The sequence below is a fragment of the Aphanomyces invadans genome, assembly GCF_000520115.1.
Source record: "Aphanomyces invadans strain NJM9701 unplaced genomic scaffold supercont1.4, whole genome shotgun sequence".
In the NCBI taxonomy this organism is placed as follows: Eukaryota; Oomycota; class Saprolegniomycetes; order Saprolegniales; family Verrucalvaceae; genus Aphanomyces; species Aphanomyces invadans.
Window position 1 is genome coordinate 1,576,890 of NW_008580149.1, and position 19,262 is coordinate 1,596,151.

A 19,262-nucleotide genomic window follows, 5' to 3' on the forward strand; every position below is an offset into this window, starting at 1 on the left:
AATGGAACAAGTCCACGCTTGGTTTCACCCAATCAGAGACGACCACTAAATTTTTATGAATAATCGCTTGAGCTTCATACAGTATCACTGTTGAGAGTTGGAAATTTCTAGAAATATTTTGATTTGTGATATATCCGATATTCGTCCATTTACCATTTTTTCCTCCGTTCAATGGTTTCACACTATTTCATACACACTGTAAATAGTGTGAAATGGGCTGGATCGACTGACAAAGCTGGTGCCATGGTGTGCGACATCACGCACGATTTCCACAAGCTGGCCAAGTGGAAGGCTGCGCCTCGACAAGATAAGCAAGATGCCAATCATCAGGTCACTAATTTCATGCAGGCGGCCATGGATATTGTACGTCGTCCTTGTCGCCACGGCGATCTAGTCGTCATGAAACCAGGGTGCTGATCAGACTGTCCATAGCTGCGCGACATTCAAAAGATTGCGGCGTTCTGGGAGGAAAAGAGGAGAGCGTACTTGAGCCCTTCGCACTTCCTACCGAGCAAAGCAACGGTGTTCACTGACTTGGAGCGCGAAGAGCTCGAAGACGTATGGAAGCCGACTTGTCGCCTTTGGTCCGCTCCGCTGTCGTCCTCATTTTTCGAACCATGCGTAGAGCTTGCTTGATTCGTACAAGCTATGCGAGCAGCGTCTGGACGAGCTCAAGAATGCAGTGCTTTCCATCCCCGTAACACCACAAGTGGCCAAAGTACATTCGGAGATCATTCACTACCTGATCGACCGCATCAAACGCGGCATCTCATCGACAAAAGACCACCAGACGAAGCGCATGAGTCGGCCCTTCTTTCTGTCTAAAAAGTACGGTCATGTTCAGGTCCTGAGCAAGCTACCCGTCACTTTGTTCATGCAGACTCGTCCCCGACGGCATCGAGTTCAATCGAAGCACCATCGTTTTGCCCAAATCCAAGACTGCGCCAGTTCCGCTCACCACAGCATTGCCCTCGTCCAGTGCGTCGCCACCGCAGCCTAGCATCCCAGATTCACCTTCTGCACGTCCTCTAGCACCACCATCTCCTGTACGTTTGGCCCATTCAATCCCAAATGACGTGGAGCGATGTGCAGGCCCGTGGACAAACCTGTGTCGACGAACCAGCAACGACTTGGCCTGGCATATCAACCACCGCACCGCCGTTCGTGGAATTATCGTCGAAGAACGCACAAGACGACGCCATGGTGTTCTCCGAGGCCGAGACGCGTCAATTTCACGCCGAGAACGTTCAATTGCATCGTCATTTCCACGATGAAATCGACGCCGCCAGGTACTCTTCCTCGCTCCCCGTTTTACACCACCACTTTCTCACGAGTTGCTCGGGTTGCGATGGCTAGACGCGTCGAGAAACAAGTCCACGACATCCGAGACATGATGCATCAATTCGCGAATGAAATCGGCGGCCAGGCGGAAAAGATGCACGTTGTGGCCAAGGAAGCCGACTTGGTGGCCGAGAATGTCGGCCACGGGAACCAGTCGCTCAAGCAGGCGGCAGACTATGGCCACGGCCTCGGCTTTCTCATCTTTTGCTGCTACGTGGGGGCGTCCACCTTGCTCCTGTTCTTCCACTATTATTAACATGGTCACTGCGTCCTTCGTTGCGGTCCATGGGGCTTGGTCGTATGCCACGTCTCCAACATCCTGCGCTATTAAAGTATTCCTTGGCTCAATGCGTTGCTTAGTGGTACATCCATCATACTTAACGCTTAGCTCGCTTCGGGGGCGGGCCACCGGACGACTTTTTCTTGTGTTTTCGCTTGAACTCTTCGTCACTGTCGGCTTCTTTCTTTTCGTTGCGCATCATGTCGGATGCGCGGGCTTCCTTCTCGAGCTCGTCCCAGCTCGGGCCTTCCTCCTCGTCTTCTTCGTCGTCGCTGCCATCGTCCGAGTCGTCGTCTTCATCCACGAGCGACACGTCCGAGTCGGAATCGTCCGAGTCGTCGTCGTCCGATCCGTCCGACTCGCTGCCGCTCGCGCTTCCTTCAAACTCGCTTTCTTCGTCTTCTTCGCCGTCGTCTTCGTCGTCGCTGCCGTCCATGCGGAGGAATTCCCACCCGGCCGGTTTGGGCACGCCGTCTTCGTCCGTCTCCAAGTAGAACCGATCGTCCGCCTTGATCGTGACCATGATTTGCTTCCAGTTCAAGTTGGCCGGCCCTTCCGTAAAACAAATGTCAATATCGTCCAGCCATTCCTTGATGCGTTCGAGTTCGTTGGTCGAAATCGCCGACACGCGGACCGGCACCAAATTAAAGTTTTTGTACACAAACACCATGTCAAAGTTCTTGGACCCGAAAAACACGCGCTCAAAGTGAACGTGCTCGACGTCGTCCAGCAACGTGATGAAAAACGGGTACTCGGTCAGCGACACCAGGCAGTGCACGGTCGGCTGCAGGAGGACCATTTCCTTGAACGGCGTGCCGCTGAACCCGAGTTCCCGGTACGGAATGTCAAACGTGATCGTTTTGTCGATGGCTTCGCTGACTCGCTCGACCTTTTGGCAAAAATCCTTGAACGTCAAGTTGAGCTTCTCGCGAAGCGCGCGCTCGCGGTTCTCTTCGTCCAGTTCGTCGGGATCGTACATGGACCGGCGGCGATTTTCCAGCGCCTGACTGGACTCGATCACTTCCGTGTAAAACTGAACGTCCTGGTGCTTCTTCTTGCCAATCATGATCGGGTTCTTCAGGTGAAAGTGGATCAACACGACGAGCTCCTTGTCGCACGGTTGAAAAATCGCGTGCTTGATGTTGGCGTACAAAATGTCGAGCTTTTGGTTCTTGTTTGTCGTGAAGCGGAACCCGTTGTAGTGCGCTTCGAGCGTCCCTTGCGTCTTGCGACCGCTCAAATGCGGGCGCGCGCTCAGGTCACTCAGTCGCGGCACGCGGCGATCGCGATGCAAGATCAAATCTTCCTGCACCACCAAATCTAGACACCACAACAGTCACACATTTGGACCCACCAACGCCTCGACGGACGTACCCGACTCTTCCTGCTCCTGTTGTTCGCGTTGTTTGACGCGTTTCTGCAACTCCTTGATCAGTCGAAACTGGTTGTTCAAGTTGTGCGCGTCGCTCGACCGAAAGCCCAGTTCCTTGATAAACATGAGCGACGGAAACTTGGCGACGGCCGCTTGCATCGCCGGGGACGCGTCCTTCCCTAGAGTCCCGCCAACGCCCGGACAGTGAAAGTTGATGCGGAGGTACGTGGCCTTGTCCTCTTCGCTCTTGCTCACGTTCTTGATCGTGGAAATGTGAAATGGCACGGGGATGCCGTTGATGGGGACAATCACGGCTTCCGCGCGCATGTCGACCGCGACTTGGCGGGGTTTGAGCTCCGGGTACCGAGACGAATGGTTGTACGCCACGATCGCGTTTCGGTCGTGGCGTTTGCCTTGGATGGCGTCGCTGCTTTGCTCTTCCAATCGACGCATCGCTTCCTCGCGCTTTCGTTTCATGAGCTCGGCTTGATGGCGGTCGCGACGTTCCTGGTCGGTCTGCTTTCCTTCCGACTGGCGTTGCTTGTCACGCAAGCGGTTCTGGACAATGTTGCTGCTGGCAGGCGCGTCGTCGACGTCGTCATTGTCCGCGGCGAGTTCCTTTCGTTCGCGGTGCTGCTTTTGCGCATTGTCTAGCTTTTCCATTGCCTTACTCGACGACTTCTCGGGCTCGTCCATTCCGTCGAGTACGTAATGCACTTTGGTCCACGCCTTGGAGACTTTGGTCAAGATCTTGGTTTCATCCGCTTGCACGGCCACGGTGTCCGCGAGCAAAATCGAGTACGTTTCTGGCAAGTGGCGAGGCCGGTCGGTGTCCTTGAGCGGGATGTTCTGAAACCCGATGGCGACGTTGAACGCTTGGCCCGCCTGGATCACGTGGTGGTTCTTGGCCGTGAGGAGCATGCCAGCCTCTCGGAAATCGAGCCCAATGCCAAACCCAAAGTTTTTTGTCAGGAGTTTGGCGAGCTTCGGATTGCGCGATTCGATCAGCTTTGTAATTTTTTCAACTACTTGACTCACAGTCTTCCCGGGACGGAGCTCGTTGATGCACGCATCGTGCGCTTCATGGAGCAGCTCGTACGACCTCTCCATCGACTTTGTTGGCGTCACAAAGAACGTGCGTGCAACATTCGAACAGTACCCCTTGTACCGCGCGCCAACCGACGCCACGATCACGTCAAACTTCATCACGTCCGACGTACTCTGGGCGCTTGGCTTCAAGTCGTACTTGCCACCGGACTGAATAATCGGCGAGTAGCACGACTCGATGTCCTCGGGGCTCAATGTGACCTTGATCTTGCTTGGATCTTCAAATACACCTTCAATGTCGGCACTCAGCGCGTCATGTTTGACTCGCTTGTCCTCGTCGATGATGCTTTCCATGTCCTCAATGAATTTCGATTGAAACACCTTTTTCGTGAGCGCGCCAGCCCAACGAATGTTGTCCTGCGGTCGTTGCGGTCAGGAGAGGGTGATGCAGGACACAAAAATGGAGACAACGTGGCAGGAACGTACTAGTTCTTCGGGGGCCTTGACTCGCAACGCGCATTCAATGCCCTTGGAGATGTCGATCTTTTCCAAGCCAGCCGCATCGACTTCGCTCATGAAGTGCGCCACCAAGTCGCCTTCGGGCGACTCCTTGGTCAACACACCAATGCGTTTCTTGACGCAGTCTGCTTGAATGGCAGCGATGAGAGTGGCGTAGTTCGATTTGTTGCCGTCTGTCTTGTCCCGCTTCAGCAGCTCAAGCTTGACATCAGATGTGGTGTTGCCGTCGAGGATCTCTTCCAGCATCGTGTACTTCTTACCACTCGTGAGCACAATTAATTTGGACTTGGTGAACACCATCAAGGTCTCTGGAAACTCAAGAAACCCAAGCAAGTAGAACTGCAAGACCGCCGATTTACGATATCCGCTGTCTTCTGGGTTCGGTTTGCCCGCCAAGACCAAAAAGCTTTCAACATCGTCCCATTCGGCATTTTTCGGATCCTACGACCATATTCCCATCAGCATCACGCGCCTGATGGCCCTCTTCCACTAGTCTCCATGGACACATACCCTCCAAGAGGAATAAATGTTGTTGAGACGGCGGAAGAACAACTCCTTGTCCAGTTGCGGCGCCGTCATCTTCGCTCCAACCTTGCCGCTTGCAAAATGGTGCGGTTTGGAGGGAACTCGAGGTAGGTATCCGGATATTTTCCCGGATACCTACCAATGCAGACGTTTCCCCGCCCCAACTCAACGTCGCCCGCACCACCACCCATCGCTTCATGGCGGTAGGCGCCGCGCTTGATGCGTTCTCGTCGTTCCAGTGCATCGCGCGCGTACACATGTGCTCAGTGAGGCAAAAGCATGTTGATGGACGAAATCGAATGCTGCACAGCGTATCTGAGGTACAGCTGATCGGAAATTGGCGGGAAATCGACGAAACCACCTGCAGTCGCATTCCACGACGAGAGAAAGGCTCAGTTGTATGAATGGCCATGCTTGATCGCTCTCCATGTCCACTCGTCGCACGTGAAGGATCGTCACCGTTTGACATCGCCGATTGCATTCAACCGTGATCTTAGTGCCAGCAGCCTACTACCGCACAAGTATGTACTCAAGCTCAACGAGATCGTCTTCGCAAGCAAAGGCACCATTTGCATGGACAAAGGTGCACAGTCATGCATCTTAGCCGCCTAAATGTCGTCATGAGCAGCACCTCATAGACATGATTCAGGTGACTATCCACTACAATAAGGAGGAAAGGTCACTAAAGCTCGCGACCACCTTGTCGATCTGCTCGGTAGCTTCTTGAAGCTTGTACACAAGATCTTCTAGCTGCGCCACGGTGCAATTGAACTCGATGGTCGAGACATGGCCTGTTCGAGGAGACTTGGTCGAGAGCACAATGAGATAGAGCGGCTCGCGAATGTTGCCGAACGTGTTGGAACGAATGCAATGGTCGAGTCTCCACGAAAAATCGACCACTTCGTCCAGTTCCAAGCCTGATACAATGTGAGATGGCGAATTCGTGAACTGCGCGACCTGACACGCCACCTAATGCACGAATGTTCGGAAGGGACGCATGAAGTAGGCTAGCGATGTCGTCCACGTTGGCCTCTGTGACTCCCAGTTCTTCAATTAATCGTCTACATGACGGAGTGCGATGAGGGACTGTATGTTCGAGGGGGCAAGAGGCAAGAGGCACGACCAACCTCGTGCTTTCTCGAGTAAGGTTCTGTTTGGCGACGTCGGCGACCAAGATGCATATAGCTGCATACGCTTCTTTAAGTGCGATAGATTGCTCTACACCAATATTTAGCATCGGTAGTGCAGCTCGTTAGACGAGAATTGATCGTGTGAGGTCAATGACGCCATGGAGCGAACCTGGAGACGATGCATTGTCGAGCAATGAAAGGGATGGCGAGGAGGGAGAAGAGTGAATGAGTTGCTCCACTGCGAGCGCAAACAACTGTCGTAGGGATGGACCAGGTAGCGCCGTCACGGCCCGCTGAACTTGGCTCTCGATGGCATTGCCAAGCGCCATCTCCACCTAGGACGGAAGATCGAATTGATCCGACAGAAGAAATTGCATCAATTTTCCTTAATATTTTATGCATTTTGCCATACTTTTTTTTCAAAGAACCCAGCGGGAATGCATGTCAAGGCGGTTTGCCGTGATCAACATTGCTGCCATTGTCCATGTTTTGGAAAACGAATAAGGAGCCGAAGAAGGCTTCGCGGACGACGGCACCTGCGAAGAAAAGCGTCGGCGGTGGCGACGACGGTGTGAATGAATCGTGGCAATGAATGGAGCGCTCACGCTAGTGTGTGGTAGATTTCGACTTGTCCCAATTTGGAATCAAACCAGTCAGCGACAAGGATGTCGAAGCTGAAATGGCCAAAATGATGGCCGAGATGTCGAGCCGGAAGGGGGAAGCTGGAGACCTCGATGACTCGGACGATGAGACAGAACTTATGCGCCAGATTCAACAAATCGGTGCGGACGTTCCATCGACCGCTTTTTCATCCATGCTGTCCGGCAGCGCAAGCGATGTCGACGACGACGGCGAACTCAGCGATTCGTGCTTGGACGATCCGCATCTCCAAGCAGAGCTGCAAGGAATACTTGGGGCAGGTAAGAAGAGCGCATCGTTCCGTGGAGACGAGCGCGTCCGCCTGCAGAAACTTGCCGAGACAGAGAAGCAAAACGCGATCAATCTCAAGCGGGCAGGACAAATCCAGGCCGCCCTTGAAGCGATGCGAGCCATGAGAGCGTACGAAGCACAAATTGAAGCTCTGGATCAGTCAGTGCCTGTTCAGACAATTCCCGCGCGGCGTTCGATCGCGATGACCACCGCCACCAACGCCCCCTCCCTCGTCGATGACGACGACCCCGATCATCACAACATCGAAGTGACCGACGATGACCTGAACAATCCTGAATTCGACGCTATGCTGCATGGAGGCAACGCAAAGACCAAGGCGGCGCAAGTTGTTGAAAGTGTCGATGCCGTGACGGTCGAGAGTGTCCAGGCTAAGATTCTGGCGTTGAAACAGAGCGCCATCGAGTTGAAAAACCAAAACAAGATTCCTCAGGCGTTGACAGCTCTCAAAGAGGCTCGGGCGCTGGAGCCGACGCTCGTAAAACTATTGCAGCGACCACAACAAGGTGAAGCTCTGTCCGTCGAAGTATTGGCCATGGACAGCTCGCCATCCCAAGCCAAGTCCGCAGCCGAAGCAATACTAGCCGACGCGAGCGCAGATCACCGCGCCAAGGACATTCCTGTTGCCATGAGCGACTCGGATGACGAAGACATGGACATGGACGTGACGGACGACGACCTGAACAACCCCGAGTTTGATGCCATGCTGAGTGGAGAAGCCTCGGCAAAACTATCCTCCAAGGCAGACGCACAACCGCCGTCGAGATCGTCCGTGGCGGGGGGTGCCGTGGTTCTTATGGAAAGGCACACGCACCACGTCATGGAAATGCAAGTCACCAACTGCAGTCCTGAAGAGCTGGCTGCACGCGGCGGTGGAGGAGCGACGGAAACGGAGCCGAGCAGCGTTGGACTGGCAACCACGCCAGCATGTACCCACAATCTTCCTTCGTCCGAGGGCGATGCCGCGCCACCGTCCGGTGGCCTGGTAGGCCTCGATACCGAGTCCGCCATGCAGGCAGATGTTCTCGCTCAAGACGGTGCGGAAAGTCGTCCGGACTCTCGACCACGCACGTCTTCGTCGCAGTTGATTGACGAATTTGACGACGACGATGAATTCTTTGACGCCGTGGTGATTCCGCCGAATGTTTCCCTGCAAGATCAACTAAATGCCGCGAAAGCCGCTGCAATTGCTCTCAAGAAACAAGGCAACATTCAGGCGGCGTTGATTCAGCTGCGACTCGTCAAGGAGATCGAGGCAAAGCTCGTGCTGGAAACCACGCCGGCCGGACCGACGCCTCAAGAACTGTACGAGCAGCGGCAACGCGCGTTGGCATATGAAGCTATTGAGAAGCAACTTGTGGACTATGGCAACAAGTGTCGCGCTGAAGCCACCCGCCTGGTCTCCATCGACCGCAGTCGGGCCCAAGGCCAGTTGGACCTCCACAAAAGGTACGTGGCGGCGTTGGAGACGCTGCGGGCGGCCCGCGGGAACCCCCTTCAGCCCCCGCCCACAACGCACATCGAGGAACACGTCGATATTTTGGAACACGTAAACGTGGATGTACCGCTGGACCGAATCGAGATCAGCGTGCTTCAAATGCGCTCCACGGCAGTCGCGACGGCGTCCAAGGACTTGTTTGTCAAGCTCGGCTTAAACGTGCCGTCCCAAAACCCACACGAACTCACTACATCCACCGTGCGGGGCACCGGGTCCGGTTTGTACTCGTACAATGCAGTGGGAGTGTTTCCGATCCAGCGAAATCGCGGGCTGCTAAAGCTGGTCGAGCTGCGCAAGGCCCAAGTCGAGGTGTTCACCGCTCCTGGGTTCTTCTCAGCACCGCAGTCAGTTGGCAAGGCAACGGTGCCGCTCAGCCCCCTGCTCAGCTCGAGTGAGATTCAATGCTGGCTACCGCTCATGGTCAGTCGGCGGCCCTGCGGTTTGGACGTGCAGGTACGCGGGGACATGACCTACGTGTTTTGGATGTACGGAGGATTCGGAGCATGGAAGCGCGATGCGATTCATTGAGACCATGGCAGAGTTCACATGTGTGGTAGATCCGCATTCGGCTCCACGTACCCCTTCGAGACAAGGAATTTCGGCCGGTCAAGTCGTATGTGTTTGTGGTGGATGCGTACCCGCCGCCGTTGGCCCCAGCGATGACGACACCCGTGCAGCAACGACCGGTGGCGGCTCCAAAAACGCGTGTAAACGCCCCAGCAAATCAAGCACCACCACCCGACACCGCATCGATTCCCACTGCTTCATCACAGCATGCGCCACCAGCACCCTCCGTCAAGCCCCGCCCGGCGGACTCGATGAGCGATGACGACGATCCCCATGGAGTCGACAAGATCGTGAGCTACGACGTGATTTGCGAAGAGGTTCCACGACTCGCTTTCAACACGATGGACATCTCATTTGAATGTGTGCAGGTGGCGAAGCTGGAGGAAAAGATCAAGAGTGGGGCGGCCAGCGCTGAATTTACAGATCGACTCGATTCGTTGGCGCTGAAGAAACAGGTACGGATGCGCTGGGTGGTCGGGTGGTGGCTGACGATGGACCAACTCTAGCTGTTGGAGATTGATATTCAAACGGGCAAGTTGACGGAAGCCGCGTACGTCGACATGTTGAAAGCGCGCATTGCGTCGGACATGGCGTTGGCCCGGTCGCTGCATCAACGAGGTGCGTCGAGTTCGAGCAGTCGGGTTGGTTTTGACTGGACCTGGCGCTCACCGCACGTGAAAAGGACGCAAACTTGATGGCGCGAGAGTGCTCCATCGTGTCAAGGTCATGCAGCAAGAAATCGCATCGGCGACAGCTCCGCCATCGTAGCATCCCTTCGCAGGTGCAAGGAGCATGAACGATCGCCTAGCTACACCCAGCCATGCATGACTTGGCGCGTTCATGCCGTAGTCCAGTGTTTGCGCCCGTTTAATTGCAACGCAATAGAGAAAAGTGGTGCAATGCCGGAATCGGCGACGCGACGTGAATCGACCATATATGGGGGAATTTGTTCAGACCTTGGAGTGCGATGGAATCGACGTGTTCGAGACGCCTGTCGAGTGTGATTTCCACCCAAGCCCTCTGCCACTCCTTAACACAGCTAGGAGACCACCTGCCCTCCGTCGTCCAGTCGACGACACGCATCATCCCCTCCTCGTCGGCTCCAGTGCTGCAGAGGCGCCGACCAATCAAATTCGAGGATTTGGGATCTTTTGGTGCCTTTTCGCAAACGACCAACATTCTGTCGTCCCCGCGCGAAGGCCATGGCCGAGGCGAAGCAACCGTTCGAAGACAAGTACTTGGATCTGAAGGACGAGAACATTGCGTTGAAGAAGAAGAAGAATGAGCAGGAGGACACGATCAAGAGGTGTGCGCGTGCATCCTGCGATGGTTGACCTGATCGACGATGTATCATGCGATAGGATGTACACAAAACTGGCGATGCTCGAAGAGACCCTCAAGCGAAAGGAAAAGGACCAAGTGCCGGAAGCCGATTCCCCAGGTATACCCGTGCGTGGCTTTCATGCACTTTAGGCACAACGCACTCATGCACATGTGTGTCGGTTGGCAGGCAAAGGTGGCACGGGTGGCATGTCGTGCAAAAGGGACATGGAAACGGAGCGGTTCATCCACGAACTGCGGCGTGAAAATGCAGCGTTGCGGCGCAAGACGCAAGCCATGGCAGAGTCCACTCGTTATGGGCTACAAAGGGAAAGGCAAAAGGCGGCCGCGGTTCACCACCTGAAAAAGAAATCTCCCTTGCCAGCAGCAACGAAGCCGTCGCCATCTCACGCACACTCGTCCTCGGCCAACGACAACAATAACGGACTTGAGGCGCATTCGTCCATGGCTCGAGCCATGCATCATCATTACGCGTCGTCGGCGGCGTCGTCGCACGGGAAGACCGGGTCGCTCGAAACAGCACTGAAAGCTCGCATGGTGACCGCGGAACGGCAAGTCGTGCAATTGCAGCGCGAAAACGATAACTTGAAGGATGCTCTTGCTGCGCGATCCCATCACGCCCACAACAACAACAGCGACCACGACTCGGTCGAACACTTGCAGCGTGAACTGCGCGATCGCCAGGCACAACTCGTGATTCTAAATGCGCGGTTCGACAATTTAGAGTCCAAAGCGATGGCGGAGCGCGAGATCCAAGAAAAAACGCTCGAGCAAATGGACAATTTCAACCGGGTCATCCATCGGTTGCGCAGCGACCTCCAGGAAGCGCATGTCGTGCGCGACGAGATGGAGAAGAAAGTCGCCAAGGCCAAAGATATGCGCGACGAGCTCGAGATACTGCGGGCGCAGGTGTGGACGCTGTCATTGCGCTCGAAGGCGCGTCATCGATGGATGTGTAGAACCAAAAACTCGAAGACCGCATGACAAACCTGTGCGAAAGTCCTTTCATCAACGACGCATTCCAGCGCAAGGAACGGATCGACAAGCTCGTGGCTCTCGAGTCGCAGACCAAACAGCAGCAACTCAAGATCGACGCGATGCACGCCGACACTCAAAAGCACATGGCGGTCATCCAAGAGCTCCAGACCAACATCCGTCTCGTCAAGCAAGCAAAGGACGCCGCCGACCAGGAGCTGCTTCGAGTCAAGCAACTGCTGGACGAAGAGCGCCTCCAGCTTCGGCAATGGATGCATCAACAGCCAACAAGTTCTCCATTGACGCGACAGCCCAGCATCGACCCGCCTTCGCCGAAGCAACCACCCCAGCGCCAAGCCACGTCGAAAGCCACGAGCCCCATGCACCAGCCGCCGTCCGCATCGGCCACGTCGCAGGATATGCCTGTGCCGATCCAAACCATTCCAGTGCAACGCGCCGCGGCACTGCCGCTCGTCCTGCGGAAAGGCATCGTGGACGACCCGTCCCATACCCCGTTTCTCGAAGGCACGGACGGAGGTCCCCCAGAAAACAAGTGCGTGGCAGGTCTTTGGAACTCTCATGCCGTGCTCATGACTGTTTGGCTGGGTGTAGTGTGTCCTATCTCCGGCACAAAGTGCACACGCTGCAAATTGCCCACCTGTCGTCCACGCAAGAACTGGAGCGTTGTGAAAAGATGCTCCAAGCACAGACAAGCATCAATCGAGAACTGTCGTTCGAGATCGAGGAGCTCGTGACGCGCAAGGATGCGGGCCACACCGCGCTGCGCAAAAAGCTCGACGAGATCGAGTTGGTTGCCGACACACGACTGCGCAAGATCGCCATGCTCGAGGCACAGCTTCGCCAACTCAAGTACATGCGGACATCTCGGAGAAAGCAGCATGGGGCAGACGACAACGACGAGGATTTGTGGTCGGCCTTGGGCGATGGCGAAGACGACGGCCCACCCAAGAGCATCGACGAAAGCACCCTGGACTTGCTGACGGACCCGGCAGTGGACTTGGCCGCTGGTTTGTAAAGTTTGATGCATTCATCCGAGCCATTCACCCATCGACGCTTGACGGTGGTTGTTAGGCGAAAACTTGCTGGAAATTTGGGTCGTCGGCGGCGAGTTCGACCCCAAGCACGTCAACGGCACCGGGTGCACCTTTGTCCTGTGCGACTTTTTCGATTTTGAGTCGCAGTCGACGTCGCTTGTGCTGGGCAACCGTCCCGCATACAACTTTGCCGCGACGTACAAGGCACGTATTTGCACTGTCACGACGTCATGAAGCGCTGACTTGGGTCGCAGATTACAGCGGACGCGTTTTTCCTACGCTACTTGGCGTCCGAGTCCCTCGCCCTCGAAGTCCATCAAGCGGTCAAGGGCGACTTCCACGTCGTCGGACGGACAGCGCTGCGGCTGCATCCGCTCTTGGTCCACTCGACGGGGTCCATCAAAGACACGGCGACGCCTGTCCGCCACATCACGACCAACGCCGTCATGGGCCATTTGCATCTCGTCATTCGCGTCGCCTTGCCACTGACTGAAATCTGGCAGCTGCACTTGCAAGCGTGTCCATCCGATCAAGCGTTCCTTCCCAACGGCAACGTCGCGGCTGCCGACCATGCCGCCCACGCAGCCGCCGTCGACGTCTTGCCCGACGACAGCCCTCTCAACGATTTGCAAGTACGTCAGGCACACACTCGCACGGTTTGATCGGTCGAGTAGGTGTCCATGGTGGCGTGTCGTAAATTGTACACGTCGACTGGAATTCCTCCCAGCGCATACGTGCATTACCAGCTCCTGGGATTCCCCGACGTGTTCACGGACATCGTGCCGTCGTCCGGCGCGCCGACGTTTTCGTCCGAAAATGGCGGCGTCCACTGGTTCACGCTGTCTGTGGATCCGTGCCTCAAACAATTCTTTCGAAAGGTCAAGCTGCGCTGCACAGTCTTTGACGACAACGCCTCCGCCGACAGCTCGTCGTCGGGAGTCCTCGGTGTGTGCGACTTGTCGCTGCGACAGCTCGTGGATGGCGACCCGGTCGACGGATGGTTTGATATCGTGCACGACTCGTCCGGCGCCGTGGTTGGCGAACTGCTTGTCCATTTGGCATGGAAGAATCCGCTCCAGCTCGTGGATAGCGCGGCAGCCCACAGCAACGCACTCACGCAAACGCAGGTGCACGAGCTCATGCAGACGTTCTCGCCACGGCACGACGGCCGCGTCAACTACCGCGCGTTCCTCGTATATGCCCACTCGTCCGTGTTCGCGACAGCGCTCTTTCTTGACACCATCCAATCGATTCGGTCGATGCTGCATGCCGCGGTGGCCGCAGGGCATGAAGTGCCGTCGACGGTCGCGTCGGCTACATCGTCGACGCCGGGCATGGCGAAGGACTCGCTTGCACGCGTCTTCCACGCGTCAGGACTCACGCTGCCCCCCGACCACGTCCAAGTCCTCGTCGATGTCCTTGGGGACGTCAATGGTTTCGTTCACCCCGCCGAGCTGTGGCGGCACATTGACCCAACTCCGTCGTGCCAGGACCGATTTGTCGCCCAAAAATGCCGCGACGTTGTCCGCCAATTTGAAATGCGCGAGCGACAGCCACACAAAGTCAAGGCCCCGTTTGAACGGTACGATCCAACGCACTGCCATCACGTGTCGCGCGCGGAATTCAAGCGCGGCCTGGGCGTACTCGGGTTTGTAATATACGACCCCCACGCCGATGAAGCCAAGGCAGACCTCCTTGGCACGCACAACACGGTCGCCCCGAGCAGCACGCCGGAACAAGGCCCATCGTCTATGGAGAACGAAGCCGACGCTGAAATCCTCAAGCCCATGACGTCGGCTGCAGCGACGACGGAATTCGAACAGCGAAAAGCTGCGTTCACCAAACGCATGAAGCAAGCAGCCGACGCGAGCGGCAAGACGAGCTTTGTCTTGGACGCGCCGACGCTTCCGTCAGCCGCATCAAATCGACCATTGCCACCCAGTCGTGCCGCGCGTGTGATCCAGCAGCGATTCCGCGCATTTATGCAGCAAGGCGTCGCATCGTCAGCGCACGGTCCCGTCGCGGCCACGCCGCCGCCACTCACCGACGGACACGTCCTCCATTCGACCCTTCTCGACGTCGAGGCGTTCCTGGCCAACACGCTCTCCGTCACGGACGATCTCAAGGCCACCCTTGTCCGTGCGTGCCAAGATATGGACGAGACGAAGCGCGGACGCCTCAGTCGAAAGCAAATGACGTTTGTGTTGCGCCCGCTGTGCTTGACGCCGGCGCATCTTCGCACGCTCTTGGATGCATTCCGCGTTGATTCGTCTGGCCGTGGACAGAATCTCGTCATGTATGCGCCGGTGCTACACTTTGTGCTCACAGTCCAGCATATCGTGCCGCCTTTGATCAAGTGGCTCCAGTCGCTCATTCTAGAGGTGCGACTACATGCCACCGTCATTGCTGGATTTGTTTCGTGCGTTTGCTGGAGTGGGTTCAACTCGGCGGTCCCTTGAGGCCGCGGCCGTTCCCTGCGAGAAATAGTGCCGTCCCGCCCAGTTCGTGGACACCCTCACCTCTGCTTATGGACGACGTAGGAGAACGACATTGGCCCCTTTGTGCAGGCCGATAGTAGCGGCACTGGACACGTCCCGTTTCAAGTGTTTGGCGCGTGCTTGCGTCGCAAGTGTCCGCATTTGTCGTCGGCACAAGTGACCTTGATTGCTCAACTCTTCGACTTGTCTGGATTTGGCGTTTGCTATCGCGCGTTCTTGGACTTTATGGCGTCGCAGCCGGTGGCTATCGCGCTGCAAAAGATCAAAGCGTACCTTCGATCGTTGCCGCAGCCGACGAAGCAAGCCATTCAGGTAGGACGTAGCGGTGGACCGTTTGTACAGGGGTCCTCAAACGTGTGGTGCAGGTGGCGCTGGCCCAGGTCCCACTGGACGATGCGCTGACAAAACTCCAGTTGACGACGCTCTGGAAGCATCACAATGTCGAGTTGACACCGGCGGATCAGTCTGTGCTGTGGAATGCGCTTGATCCATCTCGTCTGGGGACAGTGTCCCCCGCGACGTTGTGGACTGTGCTCTTTCAGCCGGCTGCCTCGAATGCCATCACCTCGCCAAGCGCCATGGTACCGCCGCTGGACATGTCGCTCCTGCAGCAGTTGACTTGGAACTCGCGCCGGCATGTCGCCCCCGACTCGGACGCGATCTTGGCGGCGTTTACCAGGTACGACTGGGCGAAAACGGGTGGCATTGGTGTGCCCGAGTTTGCGGCCGTGCTGCAACAGGTTGGATTTGTCCTATCCACCGACGCCTTGCGTCAATTGGCGCGGCACTTTTACAACCACGGGCACGTCCAGTACGTGCGATTCCTCCAGTGGAGTCGCCCGCCCGACGTGGCGTATGCTCAACTTCAAACGCGCCTCCAACACTTTCTTCAACGTGTTGCGGCGACGCACGACATGTCGATGGCCGCCGTGGTAGGTCAATGGCGGCAAGCATTTCCGTCGCCCCCAGTGTCACGACAAGTGTTTGCGTCGGTCGTGGCCCAGCCACCATTAGCCCTCCCGCTCAACGCCGCCGAAGTCCGCGCCGTGCTGTCTCATCTCGACCCCGATTGCCATGACGTCGTCGACGTCGATGCGTTCCTCCGACTGGCCGACAACAACGAAGCAGATCCGTCATGCCGTCCCGCCAACCACGATGACGCCGATACGGCAGTGTTGTCGACGCTGCAAGGTGTGGTGGCCAAAGCCGGCAAGCACGAAGTCCTTCGACTCTTTGAAGCGTACGACGGCACGAAGAAAGGAGTTGTCGAGCCGGCCATTTTTGGCCTCGTGTGGCGCAAGCTCGGCGTCGAATTGAGCCCCGAAGACGTTCACTGGGTCTTTTCCGAGTTTGCCAAGGATGGCCACCAATTGGCATATCGCAAGTTCCTTCGCCACCACTTAAAGGACCATGGCACCGGCAATGCCGCCGACGCCGACAACGACGACATGGCGGCGGCGCGACGTCGTGGTAAACACCGCGCGCTGCTTGTGCAGATGTTGCAAACCGCCGCGACCGACCACCCTGAAGACTACAATGCGTGGCGGCGAGAAGTCGCTTGCCGGACAAAGTCGCGGCCGCACGTTTCCACGGACAAAGCGCTGTCCATCTTGATCAAGAGCCAAGACAATGCCCTTGGTCACCGTGACTTGATCGACATGCACTTGTTCGACAAGTTTATGTACCTGTTTACCAACAACACGAACGAAGAAGCGAGCGGCGATGAACAAGGCGGCCAAGTGTGTGTGGCCATGCTCCTGGCGTGCCTGGACAGCGCCGCGCCGTTGCCGCCACCTCATGCGGTGGCATCGACGACGGAAGCTCCTCCATCCGGTGTAGATTGCACCGCAGTAGAAGACGCAGTCCGCGTGTTGGGACTCGTCCTTTGTCGGTGTGTGGAGCAAGGGAAGGACTACAGGCGCGCCATCGACCGCCACGACGATCCAACGTGGCGTGGCGTTGTGGCCCGCCCTCACCTCAAGTCTAGTCTGTTGGAGCTGGGGTTCAACGTCGTGGACGGCGGCATGCGATTCATTGGGACCCTCCTCGGCGCATTTCGAGACCGGACAGGCCAAGATCACGATGCCATCAACTACATCCACTTGCTCCATGCGGGTCGGCGCGCGGCCAATTTGCCATCCGACCCGTCGGCCGTCGTATGGCAGTTGGACGAAGCTTTTCGCGCCCAGGTCCGGCAAAAGTGCCAAGTGACGTATGGATCGGAGGCGGGGGTCGGCGACGCTTGTGCTCCCCTCGAGCGCGCGTTCAACCACTTTGACCGGGACGACGTTGGTTTCTTGACCATGGAGGCGTTTGTTGCGGGCCTGCACGCGCTGCACTACGACCCGTACGTTGAGGTCACGAAATTTGTGGCCACGTCGCGCGCCGCGCCTTCTCGTGTCTGAGTGTTGTGATGCCTGGTTTAGGTCGGCAGCGGAAGCGCAAGCTCTCTTTGACAGCATGGCAGTGTTCCGCACCGCCACGCCGCCCGTGGTGTCTCGCGTGGAATTTGACGCATTTGTTCTCGACCCGCATCGCGACGACCTCCTCACCCATCTTCACTCGCGAGTTTCGTCCTTCTCGCAGCTCTCCCATGCCCTCGCGGCGGCCGACCCCCGCGGCTCGGGCGAGTTGCCGGTCTCAACGTTTGGAGACGTCTTGGCCGCGCATGGTCTGCGCGTCAGCCGCTCCGACCTCACGCGACTGCAATACTTGTTCGACGTGAACCGGACTGGGACAGTCCTGTCGTACAAATTGTGGCTCCGCGTCGTTGCCCGCGGCATCGGGACAACAGCGAACGGCGCCGACGATACCGATTCCCATGATTCTGTGCTTCACGCCATTCGTCGGACGCTGCAGACGTACTTGGCAAACAACAATGGTGGCGCGACTCCAGCAGGCACAGTAACGACTGCCGCACGAGCGTGTTTGGAAGCCGCCGACACAACCCATTCCGGCGCGCTGGCCGTTGCGGACTTCTACCTCACGATGAAGCACATGGGGTTAGTGCTCGCTCCGGAGCAAGTTCGGGAACTCGTGCTGCGGTACCCTGGCGGCACCGACAAGAGACAAATTGATTACCTGGCGTTGATGGCAGATGCAGCGCCGGCTGAACAGGGGGTGATGGAGCGCGTGATGATGTGCATGGAGGATGCAATTGAGCGCGGCGTCGACGTGCTGGTGCGTGCACTTGGCTCTATCATCGGATGTCCTAGGCTGGAGCTTACTGCATCACTCTTCTTAGACTCGGCTGCGACGGTTGGATGCGACTGGTCATGGAACGCTGACGGCAGCGCAATTCCGAGTGGGTTTGGAAGAATTGGGTGTATCGTTGTGCGATGCCGACATGCCCCAGATCATGGCCGGGTTTGGAGGAGAGGCGGGAAGTGCCGTGGAGCTACGGCATGTGCTGCAGCATGTACGGGTCCAAACAACCAAGGGACTTCTCCGAAAACTGGTCCCGTTGTCGGATGCAGCAACCGATAGACCATCTTCCATGGACAGGACGACCTTTGCGTCGTTTTGCGCGGCACAAGGCATCGCGGCACTGACTGCTTCTCAATGGAAAGTGCTCGAAGAGCAATTTGGGACAACGTCGCAGGACGCTGGTGTCACGATCGATGTTGGGCGGGTTGTGCAGAGTGTGCGGGCAGTGGGGGTGCAAGCCGTGCTCCACCAACTTTGCGAGGGTTTCAAAGCGGTTGGAGCCGTCGCCAAAGATGTCGGACAGGCCTGTCTCGCGCACGATGACGACTACACCGGTCAAATCTCCACGTCGCAGTTCTTTGGCGTGCTGGACAAAGTGATCGGGACACAGGTAGGATGTGGTTATTCTGAGTCCTTGGCGTTTACAGCGGCTCTTGTCCTAGATGTCGCCAAGCGACAGGCGCCTCCTCCACCATGCTCCGTGGATCGTGCTGGATCGCGTCCACTACCGCGACTTTGTTGCGGCCGCCTTCCATGCACACGTGTGAAATGTCCATGAGCCCATCATAGGAAGTGCGCAATTCGGCGAACTTGAGCGGGTCGGACGTGATATAATTGAAATGTCGGCGTCGTATTATTTTTGTTGTGGCATGCTACACTTGATATTTGTATGGGATGGGAGAGAGACGAATTAAAGTTTGCGCGTGGATTAAAAAAACTCGACAACGCGATGGGTTCTA

General features: G+C 56.8%; 5 protein-coding genes across 7 annotated transcripts; 3 read left to right on the plus strand and 2 right to left on the minus strand.

Annotated features, from left to right (window-relative positions):
* The first annotated feature begins 157 nt into the window (after positions 1–157).
* Positions 158–1,684, plus strand: H310_02950. 2 transcript variants are annotated; one of them, XM_008866651.1, is made up of 7 exons: positions 158–363; positions 433–558; positions 626–828; positions 881–978; positions 1,033–1,046; positions 1,093–1,289; positions 1,357–1,684. In XM_008866651.1, the coding sequence occupies exons 1-7, from the start codon at positions 172–174 to the stop codon at positions 1,595–1,597; spliced, it is 1,071 nt and encodes a 356-aa protein (XP_008864873.1). In that variant the 5' UTR covers positions 158–171; the 3' UTR covers positions 1,598–1,684. The 2 variants fall into 2 exon arrangements, with proteins under 2 accessions (XP_008864873.1, XP_008864872.1); XM_008866650.1 differs by having other exon boundaries at positions 881–1,046.
* On the minus strand, positions 1,644–5,158 carry H310_02951 (hypothetical protein). The gene is made up of 4 exons (XM_008866652.1): positions 5,070–5,158; positions 4,527–5,000; positions 2,996–4,457; positions 1,644–2,941 (listed from the first exon to the last, which is right to left on the minus strand). The coding sequence occupies exons 1-4, from the start codon at positions 5,136–5,138 to the stop codon at positions 1,719–1,721; spliced, it is 3,228 nt and encodes a 1,075-aa protein (XP_008864874.1). The 5' UTR covers positions 5,139–5,158; the 3' UTR covers positions 1,644–1,718.
* A 254-nt stretch (positions 5,159–5,412) lies between these two features.
* On the minus strand, positions 5,413–6,586 carry H310_02952 (hypothetical protein). The gene is made up of 4 exons (XM_008866653.1): positions 6,384–6,586; positions 6,212–6,302; positions 6,042–6,145; positions 5,413–6,001 (listed from the first exon to the last, which is right to left on the minus strand). The coding sequence occupies exons 1-4, from the start codon at positions 6,541–6,543 to the stop codon at positions 5,745–5,747; spliced, it is 612 nt and encodes a 203-aa protein (XP_008864875.1). The 5' UTR covers positions 6,544–6,586; the 3' UTR covers positions 5,413–5,744.
* Positions 6,587–6,698: 112 nt separating this feature from the next.
* H310_02953 lies at positions 6,699–10,158 on the plus strand (the record flags this gene model as incomplete). 2 transcript variants are annotated; one of them, XM_008866655.1, is made up of 6 exons in its annotated part: positions 6,699–6,783; positions 6,835–9,113; positions 9,218–9,544; positions 9,596–9,682; positions 9,734–9,845; positions 9,910–10,158. In XM_008866655.1, 6 exons carry the CDS (start codon positions 6,699–6,701, stop codon positions 9,993–9,995), a joined length of 2,976 nt encoding a protein of 991 aa, XP_008864877.1. In that variant the 3' UTR covers positions 9,996–10,158. The 2 variants fall into 2 exon arrangements, with proteins under 2 accessions (XP_008864877.1, XP_008864876.1); XM_008866654.1 differs by having other exon boundaries at positions 9,218–9,682.
* Positions 10,159–10,384: 226 nt separating this feature from the next.
* Positions 10,385–19,154, plus strand: H310_02954 (hypothetical protein). The gene is made up of 13 exons (XM_008866656.1): positions 10,385–10,533; positions 10,589–10,668; positions 10,738–11,477; positions 11,528–12,096; positions 12,156–12,571; positions 12,636–12,802; positions 12,853–13,230; positions 13,273–14,979; positions 15,139–15,408; positions 15,462–17,443; positions 17,523–18,276; positions 18,341–18,913; positions 18,966–19,154. The coding sequence occupies exons 1-13, from the start codon at positions 10,430–10,432 to the stop codon at positions 19,068–19,070; spliced, it is 7,845 nt and encodes a 2,614-aa protein (XP_008864878.1). The 5' UTR covers positions 10,385–10,429; the 3' UTR covers positions 19,071–19,154.
* The last annotated feature ends 108 nt before the right edge of the window (positions 19,155–19,262 follow it).

Bases quoted from the DNA above. Each gene is read 5' to 3' on its own strand.
- H310_02950 (XM_008866650.1), top strand. From the start codon at position 172: ATGGTTTCACACTATTTCATACACACTGTAAATAGTGTGAAATGGGCT. The intron at 559-625 runs GTATGGAAGCCG...AACCATGCGTAG, and splicing joins AGCGCGAAGAGCTCGAAGAC to AGCTTGCTTGATTCGTACAA. The intron at 829-880 runs GTACGGTCATGT...TTGTTCATGCAG, and splicing joins CCCTTCTTTCTGTCTAAAAA to ACTCGTCCCCGACGGCATCG.
- H310_02951 (XM_008866652.1), bottom strand. From the start codon at position 5,138: ATGACGGCGCCGCAACTGGACAAGGAGTTGTTCTTCCGCCGTCTCAAC. The intron at 5,001-5,069 runs GTATGTGTCCAT...ATATGGTCGTAG, and splicing joins ACATTTATTCCTCTTGGAGG to GATCCGAAAAATGCCGAATG. The intron at 2,942-2,995 runs GTACGTCCGTCG...TGTGGTGTCTAG, and splicing joins ACAGGAGCAGGAAGAGTCGG to ATTTGGTGGTGCAGGAAGAT.
- H310_02952 (XM_008866653.1), bottom strand. From the start codon at position 6,543: ATGGCGCTTGGCAATGCCATCGAGAGCCAAGTTCAGCGGGCCGTGACG. The intron at 6,146-6,211 runs GTTGGTCGTGCC...TCCGTCATGTAG, and splicing joins CTTACTCGAGAAAGCACGAG to ACGATTAATTGAAGAACTGG. The intron at 6,002-6,041 runs GTCGCGCAGTTC...ACATTGTATCAG, and splicing joins TGCATTAGGTGGCGTGTCAG to GCTTGGAACTGGACGAAGTG.
- H310_02954 (XM_008866656.1), top strand. From the start codon at position 10,430: ATGGCCGAGGCGAAGCAACCGTTCGAAGACAAGTACTTGGATCTGAAG. The intron at 10,534-10,588 runs GTGTGCGCGTGC...ATCATGCGATAG, and splicing joins CAGGAGGACACGATCAAGAG to GATGTACACAAAACTGGCGA. The intron at 12,097-12,155 runs GTGCGTGGCAGG...GGCTGGGTGTAG, and splicing joins GGAGGTCCCCCAGAAAACAA to TGTGTCCTATCTCCGGCACA.